The sequence below is a fragment of the Lissotriton vulgaris genome, chromosome 3_1, assembly GCF_964263255.1.
Source record: "Lissotriton vulgaris chromosome 3_1, aLisVul1.2, whole genome shotgun sequence".
In the NCBI taxonomy this organism is placed as follows: Eukaryota; Metazoa; Chordata; class Amphibia; order Caudata; family Salamandridae; genus Lissotriton; species Lissotriton vulgaris.
The window spans coordinates 954,895,599-954,917,738 of NC_141689.1; the positions used below are offsets into that span (position 1 = coordinate 954,895,599).

The 22,140-nt window shown below is 46.0% G+C and overlaps 1 protein-coding gene across 1 annotated transcript in view; it reads left to right on the top strand.

The window, feature by feature from the left end:
• FRMD3 (FERM domain containing 3) overlaps positions 1 to 22,140 on the top strand; it is a 672,717-nt gene that overhangs the window by 426,264 nt on the left and 224,313 nt on the right. The window contains exon 3 of the mRNA XM_086961321.1: positions 5,691 to 5,733. Within this exon, the coding sequence (XP_086817447.1) occupies positions 5,691 to 5,733 (43 nt within the window). The remainder of the gene's footprint in view (positions 1 to 5,690; positions 5,734 to 22,140) is intronic.

Here is a 22,140-nt window from a genome sequence, read left to right on the forward strand (position 1 = left end):
GCCGTCCGGGATGGCGATGGCGATGTCGGGTGCTGAGGAGGCGTTCATCCAGGTTTCCGTGAGGAAGGGGACGTCTGGGGCTGTGGTGTCGAGCAGGTTCCAGAGCTCGACGGCGTGTCTGTGGATGGAGCCGACCGCGCAGAAAATAGAAAAGCCCCGAAACGCGTCGGACTTTCAGAAACTGTTTGGAGGAAGGAGGGAGGAGATGAGGCTGCTGGGTGCTAACTTTTAAGCCGGATGGCTGAATGCCGTGGTGAAGCTCTTCTACAAGCGCTTTGCTTTTCTATTTTCTGCGCGGTCGGCTCCTACCGTGAGGAGAGGCTCCACTTCATTTTGGTGTGAGGAAACGCTGCGCCAGTGAAGGCTGAGGTGAGATGACAACATCTCCATTTCCAGCGCGACATTCTGTTTTAATTTGCAACCTCGGAACCCACCCACCGCTACCTACCAAAGGATGTAACTTAAAGACTTAATAAATTGCACAAAATCACGCCGCCTACTTAAGGAAAGAATCCATGTCACCTTTAAAGAACTACAGTAACCAGCCTGCCTGGGGACCTGCTCTTCAGAAACCACACCCACTTAGGGTGTAACTGGTTCAAATAAACCGAATTTGAATCATTGAAGGTGAATAAGGTGTGAGCTGGTGCTTTGTCCATGAGGAGGGGGCGTTTCCAGCCCCGAAACGCGTCGGACTTTCAGAAACTGTTTGGAGGAAGGAGGGAGGAGATGAGGCTGCTGGGTGCTAACTTTTAAGCCGGATGGCTGAATGCCGTGGTGAAGCTCTTCTACAAGCGCTGGGGCGCTTTGCTTTTCTATTTTCTGCGCGGTCGGCTCCTACCGTGAGGAGAGGCTCCACTTCATTTTGGTGTGAGGAAACGCTGCGCCAGTGAAGGCTGAGGTGAGATGACAACATCTCCATTTCCAGCGCGACATTCTGTTTTAATTTGCAACCTCGGAACCCACCCACCGCTACCTACCAAAGGATGTAACTTAAAGACTTAATAAATTGCACAAAATCACGCCGCCTACTTAAGGAAAGAATCCATGTCACCTTTAAAGAACTACAGTAACCAGCCTGCATGGGGACCTGCTCTTCAGAAACCACACCCACTTAGGGTGTAACTGGTTCAAATAAACCGAATTTGAATCATTGAAGGTGAATAAGGTGTGAGCTGGTGCTTTGTCCATGAGGAGGGGGCGTTTCCAGCCCCGAAACGTGTCGGACTTTCAGAAACTGTTTGGAGGAAGGAGGGAGGAGATGAGGCTGCTGGGTGCTAACTTTTAAGCCGGATGGCTGAATGCCGTGGTGAAGCTCTTCTACAAGCGCTGGGGCGCTTTGCTTTTCTATTTTCTGCGCGGTCGGCTCCTACCGTGAGGAGAGGCTCCACTTCATTTTGGTGTGAGGAAACGCTGCGCCAGTGAAGGCTGAGGTGAGATGACAACATCTCCATTTCCAGCACGACATTCTGTTTTAATTTGCAACCTCGGAACCCACCCACTGCTACCTACCAAAGGATGTAACTTAAAGACTTAATAAATTGCACAAAATCACGCCGCCTACTTAAAGAAAGAATCCATGTCACCTTTAAAGAACTACAGTAACCAGCCTGCCTGGGGACCTGCTCTTCAGAAACCACACCCACTTAGGGTGTAACTGGTTCAAATAAACCGAATTTGAATCATTGAAGGTGAATAAGGTGTGAGCTGGTGCTTTGTCCATGAGGAGGGGGCGTTTCCAGCCCCGAAACGCGTCGGACTTTCAGAAACTGTTTGGAGGAAGGAGGGAGGAGATGAGGCTGCTGGGTGCTAACTTTTAAGCCGGATGGCTGAATGCCGTGGTGAAGCTCTTCTACAAGCGCTGGGGCGCTTTGCTTTTCTACATATATATATATATATATATATATATATATATATATATATATATATATATATATATCCAAACAATCCTGCAAAAGTCAGCACGCTCTCAGGAAAATGAAGAAACCAGCAAATCAAGTGATGTCAGTGTTGTCTAATTCGCAACGCGTTTCGCCATACAAAATGGCTTGATCATGTGAATTTTACTACAACCAATCACCATATTTGTATTGAAGCAGAAAATAAACATGAAAATAGGACTCCACATTCGTGTTCGTAGTAAGATGATAGCCGTGCATAAAATTATTTTCATAATGTTACCAATTTGTCAGTATAAAGCAAATGCTCACCAGAAAACATATATACACAAATTGTTATCGTATTCCTTTTACATATTATCGTAATTCATAATGGATTCTGCCCCGCACATCCTAAATCATCTACATATCCAGTACTTATGTCATACTGAAGGAGAATGTGAATTTTACAAATCTTGTATATTCGCAATGAATAAATGCAGTGATGTATGTAAAGAAAGAAAAGAAAGTAACTAATCTGATCGTACTTCACTAGCGCTGACACGGGGCTCACGTGATCACCAGATACCCAGTCACGTAACACCATCATAGTCCTACGCATAATGCAGGTGTATGGTGTTGTGCAATAAAGTTTTATCCCAGTAAGCTGCGAGACTGACAGGAAATGTACTCCTTCAATCTCAAAACATAAGTGTGCAACAAACTTCTGACTTCATCACCAAGGATCAGTGTCCAAGTAATGAACACCCACGGTGACATGCACCCCACACTCATAGGCAAGTGCCACTATTGTAAAATCCCTAATGCACTGTTAATCACATGAACTGAGGCAAATAACTGTGACAGTATATGGCACGTGCCTGATATCACTGATAATGCTTCTCCTGTGCAGTTTGAAACTCATTACCTGAGGCATGGTAAAAACCCCAATACACGGTAGTGATCTACAATGATCCATAAAGGAGTCCAAAGTTCACGTTATTGCCCGTGATGGTTACATGGCTAAAATAAGTGCAGACCCGTCCTGGTGCTTGTGAGTGAAGAAGAAGAAAAGGGTGGGGGGGGGGAGCTCCCAGAACAAGTGAATGTAAGTGACTTGGGCCCCTCTCTTTTCTCCTGGAAAAAGAAAAGAAATATAACAGAGAATTAACAACAGGCTAGCACTAACCTATAGTGCAATTTATTTTAGAGCTCATAGCATATTCATGAAAAAAATAGGGCACAGGACTATACAAAAGTTACATGAGGACATGGAATTATGAGGAACATATTACACACCAGACATTATTCTTTCAGATGAACTGATAATTCCTCTTCTTGATTAAGGCCCCCCCGGAGCCCTAGTTTGAAAGTCTATGATCATCCTCAATGCTCTCTGTCTCAATCTGAGGACCCTATTACCTCCCCTTAGATTTTTGGCAACATACTCTAGGATAATATAACTAAGATCCTTAGTGTCGGAGAAGTGATTCCCCCTTAATTTGACGCGCCAAGGGGTATTTAAGGTCATAATTTTTAATGGCCCGTGTATTCTCCGTAATTCTTTTCACATAAAGCCCCACAACACACTAACTTGTGCTTCGGCCTGACGTAAAATCAGTCCAGGTGGGAAGACCCTTCCGGACTTACCCGAAGCACTAGGAGACCATAGCAATAGCAAAGGATCATCATATGCAGACCAATGAACCTATTCTAACATGAAAATATTTTTTTAAATTTTCTTTCTGTTCCTTTTTTGTCCTAGAAACCCAATACAATATAATGTGATTTGCTATTTAAAACAGCGAAAAGGCACATTACTGCTAATGAGGGTGATGTCCTTCCCTCGCTCCCCTTGAACCTGCTGAACTAATGATATCTATGCCCCTGCATAAATTGTCCCAGTGACGCTAATTTGCACCTCAGACTTCTTGGCAAAGTTACCAAGGGTCCGATTACGAGCTCACTCGAAAAGCCCTACGTACGATTCTGATCCTGAGGTCTTTCCAAGCGAATCGCGCTGTGCGTGTCCAACTTAATGAGTACGATGCAGCCATATGCTGACAGACTCAGTTCGCTCAGACTCCCATTGAACTCTATGGCAGTCTGTGTACCGACGCATACACTGGCTCCCATAGCAAAAAGCGGTGGGTGGGGAAAAGCATACAGCCCATGTTGCCTGCCGCACTGTGTATGCATGGAATGGGGGGACCCATGAGCACCCTCCCGTGGCTGATTCGAAGGGCTCTGGGTAAAGGGGGGCCTGCTACGACCGAAGTCCGATTCCGACAGCCGTTTCATCACACTGAGACCAAGGAGATACAGATGACAGAATGGTGTGTCGTACTTGCTCGGTCAGTATCCGGCTCAATTGCACTGCACGATTCGTCTGCGAACAAGTCCGTCGGACAGGATTGGGTTCCAGAAACAATTTGGTCAACCTAGACGAGAACTTCGCCTCATATTTGGACGTTCGGAGCGGGTGACGACTCGGTCCGAAACAAAGGCCCCGATTCGGGTTTGCACGTTCCAGTACCCGTCTGGAGGCCTCCCTAACAAGATCGTAATGTGGCCCTAAATGTTGAAATGAGTCACTATGTTACTCCAATTTTTCGAAATCAACTATTACACAGTTGTACAAATATGAATAACTGATTTTGTTTACCGGTGCAGGAAAACAGAAGCATCCACTAGAGAAAGGCACTGCACAAAATAACATATCATGAGAGTACATATTGTGGATTTGGGTCATGTAAATGACTTTGTGTGAATGATATTTGATTTCTTTGCCTAAGACAAGCTGGATATGTTTGACTTTATGAGCGGTATATGGTGCAGTACTTGCTGCCCTTTTATAGCGCCATGGTGTACTTTTTCCATTGCTGCCAGTGATATTTAAATAAATTATGTTTTGAAGAATATGTGTTTAGAGCTATGTTAACACCTTTCACCACCATATTCTGTGGAGACAATGACACCTTCAATTGTGCTAGATAGAAGAACCACAGCATAAACGAGCAACACGTGGGAAGTTTATGTATTCTCTGCCCGGTGTTTGCACTATCTGTGCGAGCTGAGCTTTTTCTCCCAGGAAGGAATTGGAGTCCGTGGAAAACCGGAGAATTCACTTTCTCTTCCGTTGACGTCAATGCCTTTCTTTAGCGATAAAACAGGAACAACAAAAAAATTATTAATCTTTACCTTTGCTTCTTTGGGCTCAGACTTATGAATTGTGTGAAAACAACAAGTACTTCAGTCAATTGAAAGTGTATGAAACCTATTAAATTGATCATATTTCTGGATTGCAAGTGCCTCATTAGCTGCCCCTTCACAAACGCCCTTTGCACAGGACTCCCAATTAGAAGAGGTGAGAAGTGTATTTAAACTGATAATTACCAAGGTGATAAACGCTGCACCTTCTGATTTTCCCTTGAATAAGTTATGCAGGTTTGTTAAAAGGGGAAAAGGCACAGTAAATACCAAGAGATGCAGATTTTGGGGCCGAAAGATTCAAAATCCCCATGTCATGCTCTATTTTTGAGAGCACCCCTTGTCATAGGTGCTACTTACCGCACAACATATTGCCACCCACTTGGTGCAGGCTTTTACTGAGTGCGATAAATAGCACACCACCCTTCAGGCCTCTCAAAATGGAGGCCTAAGTCTTCCAGCAACATGAGTATTTGCTCCTGCGCCAGCTGTAGTAGTAAAGCATGATGCTGTTCGAAAGCCATTGGACGCAGACATCTTAGTGTAAGCTTCCTGTGTTGCACTGACTATCGCATTAACCACTCCTCTCCTTTCCTTTCACAGCACTGGCTGGAACCCAACAAATCTATCGCCAAGCAAATGAAGTGTAAGTGTTGAAATCCCTGCGTCTAATGTGCTTGAAATGCTCCCAGATGTTCTGTTTAGTGTTATGTGTATGAAGTTTGAAGCTGCCGATGAGACGCGCCATGTCTACTGAAGCTGGACCATCAGGCGCGGCTTCACAGATGGGCGCGCGCTCAGCAGCAGGCGGCAGGCCCCATCACTTGCATTGATTTCAAATTATGATGGCTTGACTTGCTTACTTTACTGTGAGTGATGGAACGTGTTGAGTATTGTGAAACATTCACTAAGCCATAGCAATCAATCACTCCCTTTGCAGAAGAGAGAGAGCTATTTTGTAAAAAAAAATGTGTTCATTTGTTTAGCTGTGTGCTGGTTTTTCTAATATTTCAAGTGGGTAATCTTCATGAATGAGCCCATCAAAAATAATGCAACATTCCGTGTGGTTTTGCAGCTACATTGATGCAAAACCAGAATATATTCTTGTTTTACACTATCTGTCACACTTGAATCTCTAGGGATATCCCTTCCAGGATGTACTGAGCCTCACACACCGAGGTGGCAGGCTTCAGCATTGGGTCATGCTCCACGTTGGGTGGGAGATGTAATACGCAATGGGCCCCTCAGAGAGGGCTCTTTGATAAAGTTTAGCCCTTGTGGGAATGTGGTGGTAGACAGGGTATAAGGGGGATAGTAATTCTAAAAGTGGCAACAGATAAACCTGAAAGGACACTTTGTATTATTGGGCTTTATCTGTGACAAGATTAGAAGCTAATGTGGACCAATACAACATATGTTCTTTGTTTGTCCAGTTGGACGTCAACATGTTTCACCCGTCTCTGACCAAAAGGCCCAATCCCGTTTCCTTAGAACCTAGAGTTAGAACCATAATCTGCTCTTATGTAGATATTATCTGAGGTGCATAGGTGTAGCTTAGGTATAACTAGTGTGTAACATAATCCCTTCTATAAATGTGAAGGAAGTATCTGGTTTGGCCCTGATTTAGAAGCTCACGTGTTAGTTGTAAATGATGGGGAACCCTATACATAGTTTGTCAGGGTCCCCATGGACGACACGAGCCTGGTGATGGACTTCTCTTCATAGCTGGCTCAGGAGGCAATCAGAAGCAGCGTGCTGCACCTTGGGATGTTTAAATAAAGCAATACATTCATATCGCAAACATCTATGTATTGTATAAATAAACACACTGTGGTTGCTTCGGTTTGAGACAGATGTAAGTTTTGCTGTGAAATTGTACTGATGTGCATCCTTTCAGGCCTGTGACATGCTCTTTCTCCCACACTATCTTTTGTTTGAACAGTAGTTTAGGCTTTGAGCACAAGATAAAAATCCACAAATATCTACACATATAAATCTCTTTGCTATCTTGCTTATTATCGCTCCTCTGTTATCTCGCCTTCACTGTGACATACATTTCTTGGTTTCAACCCGCAGGGACGGTTTTGAATGCCCAGCAATCCCCAAAGAAAATCATTCACATCAGTACTGTTTGTGGGTTTTCCCGTATTATGTGATCAGTATTTCACAGGGACATTACATTTTAAAAAGGCACCGTATTTGTGGTAAAAATTCCCTAAATACAACATATGTTGCCCAACATTCCCAAGAAGAAGTATGTGTGCGACAACAATCCCTGAAGAGAGAACACATGCACCCACCTTTGTCAAGATCTAGCCAAAGTGTGATCAACAATCTCCAAAGCCACCACTTGTGTGCCCAAAGGTATTGTTTGCCTACCAATCCCAGATACAGCAACTATGCCCCCGAAAGATGGCGCTATGTACCCAGATATCATCAGGGCCATTACAGTGCACCAGCATTCCACGGGAACAGTGTATCTGTGTCACCATCGCCTAGAGTTAGTGCATGTGCGCCCAACCTTTCCCAAAATCTTAACACCCATCACCACAAAACAACAGTGCCTGGTCATTTCCAGATCCACACTGGTACCAAGAGGTAACAGGGTACCCCCAGAGTGAGGAGGTTATCACAAGGTACTCAGATTTGAAAGATGAATGATATCGAATCAATGTGCTTAGGACATTATCCTTTGACCATGCCAGTGGGTTTCCATAAAAAGGGTATTAGCCCTCACCTCTTACCAGTGACATGCTTCATAGTTGGGTTTCTCCTTTCTACAAACATACTTTAGTTCATAGCTGGCTCCTTGAGTAACTCCTGGCAGTGTTAGAGATGTGTGTGCTTTTAAGATATACACAGGAACAGAGTAAATATTTCTACTTTTGTAGTGATGTATGCTTTTATCCACTAACCCTCATGGTAAGTGTGGGTTTATATTATGATTGGACTTCAGCGCAATACTACTGTACATATGGTGGCTACAATTTATAATTTTATCCCTAAACCCTTAATCGTGTAGGTGAAAACAGTGTACTCATGGTGTTGTGTGATGCACCTGCCTAGTGTTGTGCCAACATGTTTGTCTCCGCTATCAAACCTTACAGTCGGTTAGGGGCATTCTACAGGAATGATCCCAACCATATTCCTTTCCCTAAGTAATGCCCTTTGTGAGATGCCTGTAGTGTCATCAGGTGAAGAGAAGGGCAAAATTACTGTAAGTCAAGGTGATTGTGATGTGAACTGGTCATTTGATCAGTTGTCGCTTATGTTTCAGGCACCTAATGTGCCTTGATGGAACTTCCTCCTGTACTGCGCCAAGAAAAGCACAGGCTACGCCACTGGGAAGTCAGTCTGCTCAATACACTTGCTTGGATTCTCCATTACATGGCTGCTTTGCAAAACAGGACATTGATTTAAATTCGTAGCAATTCTTTAGCACAATCTAGGCACTAAGGCATTCCCAGTGTGCAAACAAAACCAGACAGATAGCGAGTAAGAAGAAATAGGTCATATATTCAAACCAGAGCTCGAAGTGGCCAGCTCAAGCTTCATTAATTTGGTCAAAACAGTTCCTATACTTTTTATTAAAAAAACAACCGTTCCTGAATGGTTGAAATCCCACTGGTTGAAAGGAGAGGGTCTCCTTAAGTGTGAGTGAGAGAAGGAAGGCGGCTGAAGAAGAAACAAAACTCCTCTCTAGAGCGCCCACCACCAGAAAGAAATGTAAATGTGTACAATTGTTAATCATCAAATCTAAAGCCTGCTTGGGAGCTAGTAAAGGATTTAAGTGCACCACCTCGAATTCAAACCTGTGATCACCTGGTTACACCCACAGACATCTGAAGTGATCGCATTAATCAACCGAGCTTTCTTTAACAGAAAAATGAGTTTCCCTCAAATAAATGTAAGTTGTATTTATTTTTTATTTAAGGTGTGTGCATTATATTTTATACGCAATTACCTGCAGGTGAAAATGCCAACAAAGTAGCTAGAGAGCATTTTGTTCTTTTTAAGCTTGTCTCTGACCCCCACCACACTCGCTGGCCCCATCTCAACTGTATTCAGAATTACAGTTCCCATACTTTTCATTATGCATTTAGACCGCTGATTCAAACACATAGTAAGGAGGAAGAGGCAGCAAGAAGAGAGACATAAAAAGCCTAAAAATCCAATAACAGTAAAATTAGTTAAAACATTTAACAAATGTTTTCTGAAGGCATATGCGCTTACTGAGAGATTTTTCCACACTCCACCCTATGCCACTTCTTTCCCCTCTGTCTAACTTGGGCTTTTATTTCTTCCTGGTCCATTCCATATCTACCCTAGTACATGCTCCTCATCGTCCTTTCATGAACGCTAATTCACCCAAAAAATAATGGTAGCAAAAGTGAGAGCATCCACTCTTTGTCCCTTGGTGACATCACAGGTTTGACTCCATGCCCACCCTTTACCCTCCAACACACATCTAATTACTGCTGAGTGACTGAGGGAAGAGCAAGAGTGGAAGCTACATGACTCTTGAAACCATGTTTACTTACTGTTCCTGCTTCCGCTTTCATGACCCTTAGGACCAGAGGAAGCAGGGACAGTGCAGAGGACCAAAGGGCAGGCTACGGGTAGCAGCTGTTAGTACAGGCTGCCCCAATCTTTTAATTCACGTCATACCATTGGCAAATCCATTTTTCGAAGGTTTCCAGCTGTGCCCTATCATGGATGTCATATAGGGGTAGCTAATACGTCCCACCTTCCAAGATACCATTTTATGAGGGAGAGTCACATCTTGTCTAGGAGTTTGGAGAAAAGGAGGTCCTACTAAACATGGTGTAGGCTTTTATTATTAGCTTCACTCTGCAGAAACCCTGTAGGAAAAAAGACACTTAAATACTTTTGTTGACAAGACCAGTATCTGTCCTGTCAGTCGCAGCAACCCTCGCCCATCTTCTGACCTGATCCCAGAGCTGTTGGGCTGCCAGGATGCCCCTCTTTTTCCACTGCAGTGGCCTGACCTGCAGACTCAAACCCCATTGGACAGTTTTCTAGGGTCTCTCTAGCCAAGTTATGTGTGTGGTGTAGGGATGACTGATGACTAAGAGGCGACCTTTGCTCTTTCACACCGGGCGATCAGCCTCTCACATTCTGCAACAGTATGAGATATAGCTTATTTATTTATTGTCTCAGCTAACAGCCATACAGTGTCCTATGTAAGCAGATATTAAAAACAGCATTAATTAAACAGTAGAATCAGAGACCATTTCATCTTTTAGACATTAAAAGCATTTGTATTAAGGGCCACTGCTTGAGCACACGACTTGTTGTCTGCCAAGCAGACTAGACGTGTGCTGACACAGGTAAACAATAGAGGCCGCACCGCTCCGGTGGCATAAAGTCAACGCCTCTTTGGAACTTGAACCCCATAAAATATATTAAACATGGGGACCAGGTTCATTTTAGAAGTTGCAATTGTTTTTGTGCCAAATAGCATAAACCACAAAGAGGGTTGGGCATTCCACAAGGTATCCTTTCCGTGAAACACGCAAGCCGGGGAGCTGGGTGATCCGGGACATGTGCTGAAAGTACACAAAAACATGGTGGTCATGGCTTGAAGCAAAGGGCAGTTAGGAAGAAGAGTGAAAGAGGTCTTGAAATGAGACAAAAGTGACGTTCTAAAAGTACCAGGGTGTCAATGTGGAAGTGGTCTGATTCTGTACGACCAGATCACCCAAAACATTGAAGAGGAAGAAATTAAGGTACAGCAGGGGCAGGGTTGGACTGAGGCAGACAATACGACGGGTTCTACTCATTAGACTATCAGACAGCTAAAGATGTGGCCCACATTTGCAACCAGGAGGAGTTTTGAACGTGTAAAGGCACGCATGCATTTGTGCTTAATGCAGGTATTGTTTATGGTAATTGGCGTAAAGGCCTGAGCTGCCGATTATGGAGCCGGTGGGAACAAGATTCGAGTTGCGGCAGCCACGTCAACATCCTGTGATTCTTGGGAAATCACTTCTTCTCCCTGTGCCTACAATTCAGCGCCTTGAGACCCTCACGGGTGATTTGCTGCGCTTTACAAATTCTGGATTATTATATCAGAGTAAACATCTGTAGCAAGGATTGGCATATTCAATAGGTTTCGCCTTTGGGACCTTATAAGTGTTTAGCCAATCAGCACATTATCCTGGGTGCTACAACACCTACATTTACTTAACGTGCCACTGGTGACATGTCAAGGCTATGCTCAACAAGCTCAACATTAGGTGTCTGGTTGTGCTGTAGGAAGATGCTTATATTTAGAGACTTGGCCTCATTGCTCTCTAGTTCAATCAACTAGTCTTGGTTTCTTACACAAAGATACCTTTTATTATCTTCCGCTTGATGCTTTCTTCTTTAAAATGTGCTTTCATTAAAGGTAGAAATAATTAACGAGTTGGAGTGCCTGCACATATTTGTATCAAAGAATGGCTGAAAATGCATTTTATTCTCCCGATGTCGTTATAGTGATTACTACGGTGGCAGCTATAACAAGCAGAAAGAGGGAGGAGGGAGGGGTGTTGATGTTAATTCAAGTTGGGTAGGAGATGGTGCGGCAGGGGTGGGGGGCTGTCAAGAAGAAACAGCTGGGGGAAACCAATGCAAGCGACAAGCAGCAACAGCAGTGGTGATTTAGGGACTGCAGAAGTATATAAACAACATGAACATGCCTTGTAAAAGATGCATAATTTTAAAAGGATAGGGCCTCTGGAAAACATGAACCAGTGCTGCAGGTATTCACCAAATGTATTACAAAGCCATGTTAACCAGTTCCTATGGGATATTAATGGTCTTTTAAAGACCTGTGAAATACTCTGGCAAGACTGATATAAGAAGCAAGACACTGCCCAAGGAGTCCACAACAACTCAAGGACTGTGTGTGAGTTTCTTGGAATCTGCATCAGCCGGGGCTGAGGCACATGGGGGTGAGGTGTTGAAGAACTGGGCTTTTAGAACCCAGCGGTGCCAGGGGCACGCCCGAAGTCTTCGGATTCACCTGTCTTGGTTTACAGAGACACGGAATACTTCTGGGTGGCGTCAGAGACCAAGTTTATTAGCTGGGGCCATTAACAGTGATCCTAGAAATACAGCATGGGGATGTTTCAGGAGACTGCTCAAATTCGTAGAGCAAGACATCTCCTTTTATACACAATATTCACATTTACAAGCATACACTCCCACTGCGCAAAAATTTAACCAATCGGGTACATTCCCAAACAAAGTATCACATGACGAAAAGCTCAGTTTGCAACATCCCAACCCAAAGTTAATCATTGGGAATGTCCCAAATCCAATCTCCACAAGCAGGACAAACCCATAATTGAAAAGCACAATGCATGTAATAAAGAACATAGAAAAGGAAACAATGACTGATAGTGAGCAATATTAGGCATGTGTAAGGAGACTAAAAGTTAACGATGTCCTGAACAGTGATTGGCAATCTCAGACAATGATCAAACCAGGGAAATTGGCTCGGTAGGGTCAGTTTCAGGTGAAGGAATCAGATCCTTGCAATTCACCTCGAAGTCAAGAAAGACCCTGTTAATGTATACCAATATGTGAAGGCCAGGCCGCTTCGTTCATTCGACCACACTCGTTGACCTGCGTGATGGCAAGACAAAATGGAGGCTTAAACAAAATGGAACCCATGTTCGAAACAAAATCTCCAAATACATGGTGAATTCGCTAGCTAACGTGACAAATTCACTACACATTAACCGCATTCGCTAAATACGGTCCGACATCATCAAAATCGTGACGGAACCATAACCTTATGTAACAAGGCCCGTTTTCACAGAACCACAGTGTGGGGGGGATGCTAAAGCCTGCTGTGGGCACGTCATACTCCCTAAATGGCAGAAAGATTCCAGACTGCCAGAGACTGGAGCAGTGGGTGTCATGGAATTGCAGGCTTTGTTTTGAAAGGAGTCTGCTTCAATCTATGACCTAATCTATTAACAGGCCAGGAAAGAACTTATTGTGGGTACAAGCTGCATTTGTTTTTAAAGACACAAACTAATAAAATACATTACCATTAAACACAGGCTAAAACACCTCCACTATGCTATGACACTATTTCCAAAAATTGAAAGTCAGATGCAATAGCGAACGCACGAACTGCAGTTGCTGAACGTGATTATGCCTTTTATTGTTGTTTGTTTAAAAGGGATAATTGCGTTGAGAAACCTTTCTCCTAAAGCACTTAAAAAATGAACACGGTCTTCATTTCCGCTGGCAAATCTGACTCGTCATAGGGTTTGGTACATGCTGCATTTGTGTTTTTTAAAGGCATAAAGTAATAAAATACATTTCCATTAAACAAAGGATAAAACCCGCCATCCGAGCTATGACATTATTTCCAAAAATTGAAAGTCAGATGCAATAGCAAACACAGGAACTGCTGTTTCTGAACGTGATTATGCTTACACTGACATCTATGCCCATCAGGAGAGAGGCTGTGGCGTAACTTCCAGAGCTGCTGTATTTGGAACTAGGGAATCGGGTTTGAGTCTTGGCATCATGATAATTGCATGAACTGTGTGTTTAAAAACTGAAAATGCCACTGCACATAACAAGCTGATTAAGGAGGGTTGTGTGAGCAGTGTCCTGCAAAACAAAAGAAAGGTGCAGCCTCTTTACTTAAAGAAAAGATAAAGCACGGCATGCCGCACTGGAAGTTCTCTGTGTGAATGTAAAAAAAAAAGTTCATAAGACAGGACGTACAATAGCACAAGTGGAAGAGGTCAAGTCCTGTGAGAGATCCACGGGAGACAACAATTGAGGAAAACAGGTGGGACAAGCAGGAACCATTATCCAATTAGAAGCAACGTTTTTAAAGGACACTGACAAAAGCCAGTCAAAAGCTGGAGGCGGGCTGTAAGCCCATAGACTGAGAAAAACATGTCGAGAGACAGCATATGCGTTGCCTTGGCTCGACCTAAAACCCAGCCCACACACCATCAAACAGTAACACTGCCAAAAAACCAGCCCACACACTATGCTTTAAGACCAGCCCATCTGGCACTCCCTGTGGGGAGCAGAAGGGCAGAAAGCAGACAATTGAAAGGCACTTTTCTCCTAGAAGTGGTCCCATCTTTAATTGCACAGACAGTGAAACTATTCAATGAGCCAAAATAAAATAAGTCTGTAGAGAGACTGTGGATTCTGGCATTTTCCTTTATATTTGTTCATATTGCAAATTTGCCAATTAGAGACCGAATTGTAGGTGGCACAAAAGGCTTGTACATGCAAAATCCTCTAATGAAATAAGGGATCTGGGATTTGTAAAAAAGAATCAAATTGGACCAGCAGCCGAGTTGTTCAAAGAATGGATCAAGGGGTAATAGAGTTCTAGCAGAAGTGAAGTGACTGTTCAGGGAAGCATGGGAGACCATTGGCACAGAACAAGAAAAAAGGTAGACTCCCAATGAACCCAGGAAACAATGTGCAAGGCATGCATTGTGTGAAGTGCCAGGGAGAATGAATGAGAAATGCCCGTGGTTAGGTAGAGGTGCAAGGGTTGTGGTAAAACCAATCATCTCATGAGTCAATACCATTCTAATCCATGACAGAGGAGGCCAGTCATGGAAATAAGTGGGTGAGGCACAGCAGGCCTCACACAAGGCGAACGTGTGGCTGGGACGCAGTTAAAGGATGATCTACAGACGAGCCAGTTAACCACTATCTATCTGTCTCCATTATACACCTCAGTGCTGTCCTGTGCAATGAAGTATCTGAATAATGAAGGAGATATTCTGTAACACTGTATGAGCATGAATACATTACAAAATGTGTGCTTTCCTTTCATTAAATCCAGAATTAGAAAGTCAAAATATGTCTATAAGACTCAATGGGCCTTTCGATGGCTTGACTTGTTCTTTGGCTCATAGGGCCGAGCCAGACCCAATTGCTCAGCTCTAGTTCAGCTTTCCCTGGGATTTTCTTGGCTTGCCTACCTCCACAGCTCATGCCGGAATTGAATACCAGAAGTGAAGGCGCAAAAGAATGTGACCAAGTTCCGAGCATGGCCTTGGAAACAGCAGAGATGTGCTGCCATTTGGTTTGACCACAGACAATACAAGCCTGAAGAAATGTGAAAAGTTGCTTGTGACGCATAACAACACAAGGGTTTTTTTGTCACTACTTCACTGTTGAAATATTGACTGGGAAAAATATCGAATCCACACTATTAGCTAGCACTATATCATTTACTATACTTAATTCACATCTACTTACCCCGACAATTTGATGGTAGTTGCTATTGTGGGTCGGATATTTATGCAGGTCCTTATTATGACCACAGTGTAGTGGTGTTGCACCACAGGATCCTGAGATGAGTGGGGCAAGGTAACTTTAAATAGGGAAGCAGCAGCATCAGAGGTTATATCAATCTGTGATTGTTGACAAGGATACCAGCAGCTTTTACACACAAGACAATATCAGTGTGAACCGTGAGTCTCAATGTTGTACATAATCATAATTTTAGTTTAGACAGTAGTGTTTGATGGAGCAATATGCTTGCCAGAAAATTTGAAACTACTAAAAGATTCCCTGATATAACCTGTAAAACTAAAAAAAAGTAGGATGTTCCAGGATTTCTAATAAACCCACTTTTAAATGAATGTACCACTTTAATCAATCAATCAATCAAAGGACTTGTATAGCGCGCTACTTACACGTGAGGGTCTCAAGGCACTGAGGGAGGGGGGGTGGCGCCGTTACTGCTCTAAAAGCCAGGTCTTGAGGCGTTTTCTGAAGGCGAGTAGGTCTTCAGTCTGATGTAGGTGGATAGGTAGGGTGTTCCAGGTTTTGGCGGCGAGGTGGGAGAAGGATCTGCCACCGGAGGTAGTATGCTGGATGCGGGGGATGGTGGCGAGGGTGAGGCTGGCGGGAGGGTGTGTGGAAGCTGAGTCTGCTGTTCAGGTAGGCTGGTCCGGCGTTGTGGAGTGCTTTGTGTGCGTGGGTGAGGAGTTTGAGGTAATCCTCTTTTCGACGGGGAGCCAGTGGAGGTCTCACAGGTGGGTGGTGATGTGGCAACGGCGGGGTACGTTGACGATCAGTCGGGCGGAGGCGTTTTGGATTCGCTGGAGACGATGCAGGTGTTTGGCTGGGATTCCGGCGTACAGTGCGTTGCCGTAGTACAGCCTGCTGCTTACGAGGGCCTGTGCTACCGTTCTTCTTGTCTCGGTCGGGATCCATTTGTAGATTCTGCGGAGTGTGCGGAGGGTGTTGTAGCAGGAGGAGGATACGGCGTTGACCTGTTTGGACATGGAGAGGGTGGAGTCGAGGATGAATCCTAGGTTGCGTGCGTGGTCGGTTGGCGTTGGTGCTGTTCCCAAGGTGGTCAGCCACCAGGAGGCATCCCGGGCTGAGGGGGTGGGTCCGAGGATGAGGACCTCCGTCTTGTCCGAGTTCAGTTTCAGACGGCTGCTCCTCATCCAGTCGGCGATGGCCTTCATCCCGTCGTGGATGTTGGATTTGGCAGAGTGCGGGTCCTTGGTGAGGGAGAGGATGAGCTGAGTGTCGTCGGCGTAGGAGATGATGGTGAGGTTGTGGTGTCAGGCCACTTGAGCGAGGGGGGCCATGTAGATGTTGAACAGCGTCGTACTGGGGGAGGAGCCCTGGGGGACGCCGCAGATGATGTCGGTGGCTTCGGATCGGAAGGGCGGGAGGCGGACGCTCTGGGATCTGCCGGAGAGGAAGGATGTGGTCCAGTCAAGGGCCTTCTCTTGGATTCCGTCTTCCTGGAGGCGGGTCTTTAGTGTACGATGGCAGACCGCGTCGAAGGCGGCCGATAGGTCCAGGAGGATGAGGGCAGATGTTTCCCCGTTGTCTAGTTGGCGCCTGATGTCGTCTGTGGCTGCTATGAGGGCTGTCTCGGTGCTGTGGTTTCGTCTGAATCCGGATTGGGATGGGTCCATGATGTTGTTTTCTTCCAGGTGACGGGTCAGCTGCAGGTTTACGATTTTCTCGATGATCTTCACCGGGAACGGGAGCAGGGAGATGGGCCGGAAGTTCTTGAGGTCCTTGGGGTCCGCCTTGGGTTTCTTGAGGAGGGCGTTGATTTCGGCATGCTTCAAGCTTTCCGGGAATGTCGCATTTTCGAAGGAGACGTTGATGACCCTCCGTAGTTGAGGTGCGAAGGTTGCGCCAGCCATGTTAAATATGTGGTGTGGGCACGGGTCTGTCGGTGATCCTGAGTGGATGGAGTTCATGACTTTGCGCGTCTCGTCGTCAGAGACTTTGGACCAGGAAGTCAAATGGTTGGTGCTGATGGTGCGCGCGGGAGGGGTGGGGTCTGGTGCGGTCGGGTCGGTCGCGGTGTTGAAGCTGTCATGGATGTCAGCGATCTTGCGATGGAAGAAGTTGGCGGGGGAATCGCACAGTTCCTGTGAGGGAGGGATGTCGTAGGCGTTGGCGCTGGGGTTGGAGAGTTCTTTCACGATGCGGAAGAGCTCTTTGCTGTCGTGTGCGTTGTTGTCTAGGCGGTCTGTGAAGGAGGATCTCTTGGCTTGTCTGATGAGGTGGTGGTGTCTGCGGGTGGCGTCCTTGTGGGCTGCCTGGGTGTCCGGTGTGCGGGCGTGGGGCCAGATCTTCTCCCGTTTCCGGCATGTGCGCTTGGAGGTCAGAAGCTCGTTGGTGAACCAGGAGGCTCTCTTGCTGGCGTTGTTGTTGGGGGTTTCTTCAGAGGGGCGAGGGTGTTGGCACAGTCGTCGATACACTGTCTGAGGTTGCGGGCTGCGATGTCAGGGTTGTTGAGCTCGGTGGGAGGGTTCACGGCGAGAGTGGAGGTCAGCTGGTCTTCGGTTATTTTGCTCTATTCTAGAAAATTGTTCCTTCTATGGTCATAAGAATCAGATAAACAATATACGTCTAATAATTTAAGAGTGGTGACAGACTTAATTGACAATGTTTACTTTACCATAGTTTTTATTTACATTTAATGTAATTTTTCATTTCATTTTTTTCATTTTTTACATAAAAAGTCATAAATCATCATAGATACATTTAACAAACTTATATTTTTCTAAGAAACAGCGTTTCAGGACCTTTTTTCTCTTGTGGATCAAGAAATATCAGGGGACCTAAAAAGAATTTATGTACAAAAGAGAAAAAAAATATATCTCTGTCACCAACCCTTCTCATAATAGTTTACAAACACAAACACATCTAAAAAAATGACATTGTTTAAATCTAGCATGGCTACTCCTCACATGACCAATGGTTGCACAAAAACACTATGCACTAAGGCCAATTGCTCTGATAAAAGGTTCATTCTATACTGATGTGGATGGGCGGTGATTTCTTTTTAGGTCCCCTGATATTTCTTGATCCACAAGAGAAAAAAGGTCCTGAGGAAGGTGGTTCATCCACCGAAACGCGCGTCGACCTATCATGTGCGGGGGTCTCGAACTCTTTTGAGACCCTAGAATTAGACAAATTGTGTACTTGTCAATCAACATCTAGTTTCTCCCTTTTTTTCCCTTTTGGTAGTGTGATTGTGGTATGCATGTATGTATGGTAGTGAATTGATTTGAGTTTCCAATATCAGGTGGCTGTTTCAAAATTAATTGTGTATTATCATTTTGTATAAACTTTTCTATCACTAATGTGTTATAATGCTATGTTTTCTTAGAAAAATATAAGTTTGTTAAATGTATCTATGATGAATTATGACTTTTTATGTAAAAAATGAAAAAAATGAAATGAAAAATTACATTAAATGTAAATAAAAACTATGGTAAAGTAAACATTGTCAATTAAGTCTGTCACCACTCTTAAATTATTAGACGTATATTGTTTATCTGATTCTTATGACCATAGAAGGAACAATTTTCTAGAATAAATCTCTCTTTTTCCCCTCTGTTCCTTGGTCGCAACTTATCTTTTTGAGGGGGTCCCATTTTTCATGCTGTAGCTTCGGTTATTTTGCTCCAGTATCGGCGAGGTAGCTGTTGGGTGCAGTGGTGCGTGGTGGGTTTTCTGAAGGTGAAGTGGATGCAGCGGTGGTCTGTCCAGTGGGGTTCAGTCGTGTGGTTGAAGGCAACGTGGGTGCTAGTCGAGAAGACGGCGTCCAGTGTGTGGCCGGTGGCGTGGGTGGGTGTGGTCACGAGTTGTCTGAGGCCGAGGTTGGCGAGGTTGTCGATCAGCGTGGCGGAGTTGACGTTGTTGTTGTTCTTGAGGTGGAAGTTCAGATCCCTGAGGAGATGTAGTCCGTGGAGGCGAGGGCGTGGGTGCTGGCGAGGTCGGCAATGGAGTAGCTGAACGAATTTTGTTGCGTGCACTGCATCACCAAATGCGATGCAGTGCGCGCAACTAAATTCGTTTTATTTATTTATATGTTTACTTACCTGTAAAACTCCATAATCCATACATTACTACACCCCGGTATACACCTGTTACAACGCAACTTTTACAACTACCTACTATTACAACGCAACTTTTACAACGCATACCATTACAACGCATTGCACTGGGGGGCGCTCTAGGATAGGGAATAAGTATAATTTACTATCCAACACCTTCCCTAGTGTCCACGGGGACTGGAGTTGGAATAGTAAATTATACTTACCACTATCCAGCACCTCTAAGCGCTATGCGTTGTAATGGTATGCGTTGTAATGGTCGCGTTGTAATGGTAGGTAGTTGTAATGGTATGCGTTGTAACGTGGTACATCCCTACACCCCACCCTGCCCCTCCCAGCGTTAGAAGTGGGCGGGGACGGAAGGGCACGGCGTGCCCCTACTTCTTAAAATTATGTTAGTCCGTTCCCCTACTTCTTAGTTTTGAAAGAGCGTACCGGGGACTGTAAAATTGCCATACTTTAAAAGTACACCTTTTTTTTCACGCATGAGTGGTGCAACACGAATATTCAGAAGGCCTCTGCACTGCGCCCGACCTCCTCCCCTTCCCCGCTGGGTCTAATGGGCCTGCAAAGTGAGACTGAAAGGGCCATCAGTGTAGCATAGTGCGAAAACGGCTACTCTGATGGCCCTGCGTCTGCTGTGAGCCCGTGATCACACCTCATTTGTGAGGACGCTGCCACCAAATTTACATGCCAATTTAAAGCTGCTATTAGTTGGGTTTTGTGGCAGTAATATTCACAGTGTTTACCTGCGGAAGCAACGTTCATCAATGCCTACCAGACTGTTTCCCGGCAATCTCGGCCCGGAGGTGCACCGGGGCCGTTCTCGCGCCACTTCTAGTTCTGTTGACATACAGGCCCCGGTGTAACACACACCATTCCAAAGATGTTTGAGAAACCCAAGGGCAAGAGTGGTTTTGCACCCATAACCAAACGAGTAAGCTCATATTTGGAAGCAGTATTTACACCACCTCCTGACCCATGTGCACATGATTTGGCAGATTTAATAATTGCATGTACTAACAGATTCGCCCCCCTGCAAAGCCCCATTGATAATGACGCCATCTGTGCAGACAAATCTTTTCCAACTCAAGCAATGACAGCCCTGGCGTTTGACCCCAGTATTTAGGAGTCTGTTAGTGATTTAAGAAAATATTCCAATGTTCTGAAGTCTGATTGGTGACCTTATGGGGATGATTAAGGGCAGGAGCAGTGATGGGGCAGGAGAGGCGACAGGGCAGGAGAGGAGACGTGAAAGGAGAGGCAATAGGGCAGGAGAGGTGACCGGGCACAAGAAGTGACGGGCAGGTGACATGACAGGCAGGTGATGTGACGGGCAGGTGAGGTGATGGGCAGGTGAGGTGACGGGGCAGGAGAGGTGACGGGGCTTTTCTGAATCGGGGCTTGAGCTAGAGCAGTAACCGGGTGTGAGCGGTGAAAGGACAGCAGCGGTGAAAGGACAGGAGCAGTGAACGGGGCAGGAGCAGTGAACGGGGCAGGAGCAGTGAACGGGGATGGAGCAGTGAACGGGGCAGCAGAAATGAACGGGGCAGGAGCAGTGAACGGGGCAAGAGCAGTAAACGGGGCAGGAGCAGTGATAGGGCAGGAGCAGTGATAGGGCAGGAGCAGTGATAGGGCAGGAACAGTGATAGGGCAGGAGCAGCGACTGGGCAGGAGAAGCGACAGGGCAGGAGAGGAGACGTGGAAGGAGAGGCAACAGGGCAGGAGAGGTGACCGTGCACAAGAAGTGATGGGCATGTGACATGACGGGCAGGTGAGGTGACGGGGCAGGAGAGGTGACGGGGCAGGAGAGGTGACGGGGCAGGAGAGGTGACGGGGCAGGAGAGGTGATGGGGCAGGAGCAGTGAACAGGACAGGAGCAGTGAACGGGGCAGGAGCAGTGAACGGGGCAGGAGCGGTGAGCGGGGCAGGAGCGGTGAGCGGGGCAGGAGCGGTGAGCGGGGCAGGAGCGGTGAACAGGGCAGGAGAGGTGACTGGGCATGAGCTAGAGCAGTAACCGGGTGTGAGAGGTGAAAGGACAGCAGCGGTGAAAGGACAGGAGAAGTGAACAAGGCAGGAGCAGTGAACGGGACAGGAGCAGTGAACGGGGCAGGAGCAGTGAACGGGGCAGCAGAAATGAACGGGGCAGCAGAAATGAACGGGGCAGGAGCAGTGAACGGGGCAGGAGTAGTAAACGGGGCAGGAGCAGTAAACGGGGCAGGAGCAGTGAACGGGGCAGGAGCAGTGAACGGGGCAGGAGCAGTGAACGGGGCAGGAGCAGTGAACGGGGCAGGAGCAGTGAACGGGGCAGGAGCAGTGAAAGGGCAGGAGCAGCGACAGGGCAGGAGAAGCGACAGGGCAGGAGAAGTGACAGGGCAGGAGAAGTGACAGGGCAGGAGAGGAGACGTGGAAGGAGAGGCAACAGGGCAGGAGAGGTGACCGGGCACAAGAAGTGACGGGCAGGTGACATGACAGGCAGGTGATGGAATGGGCAGGAGAGGTGACTGGGCAGGAGAGGTGACGGGACAGGAGAGGTAACGGGGCAGGAGAGGTGACGGGGCAGGAGAGGTGACGGGGCAGGAGAGGTGACGGGGCAGGAGAGGTGACGGGGCAGGAGAGGTGACGGGGCAGGAGCAGTGAACAGGACAGGAGCA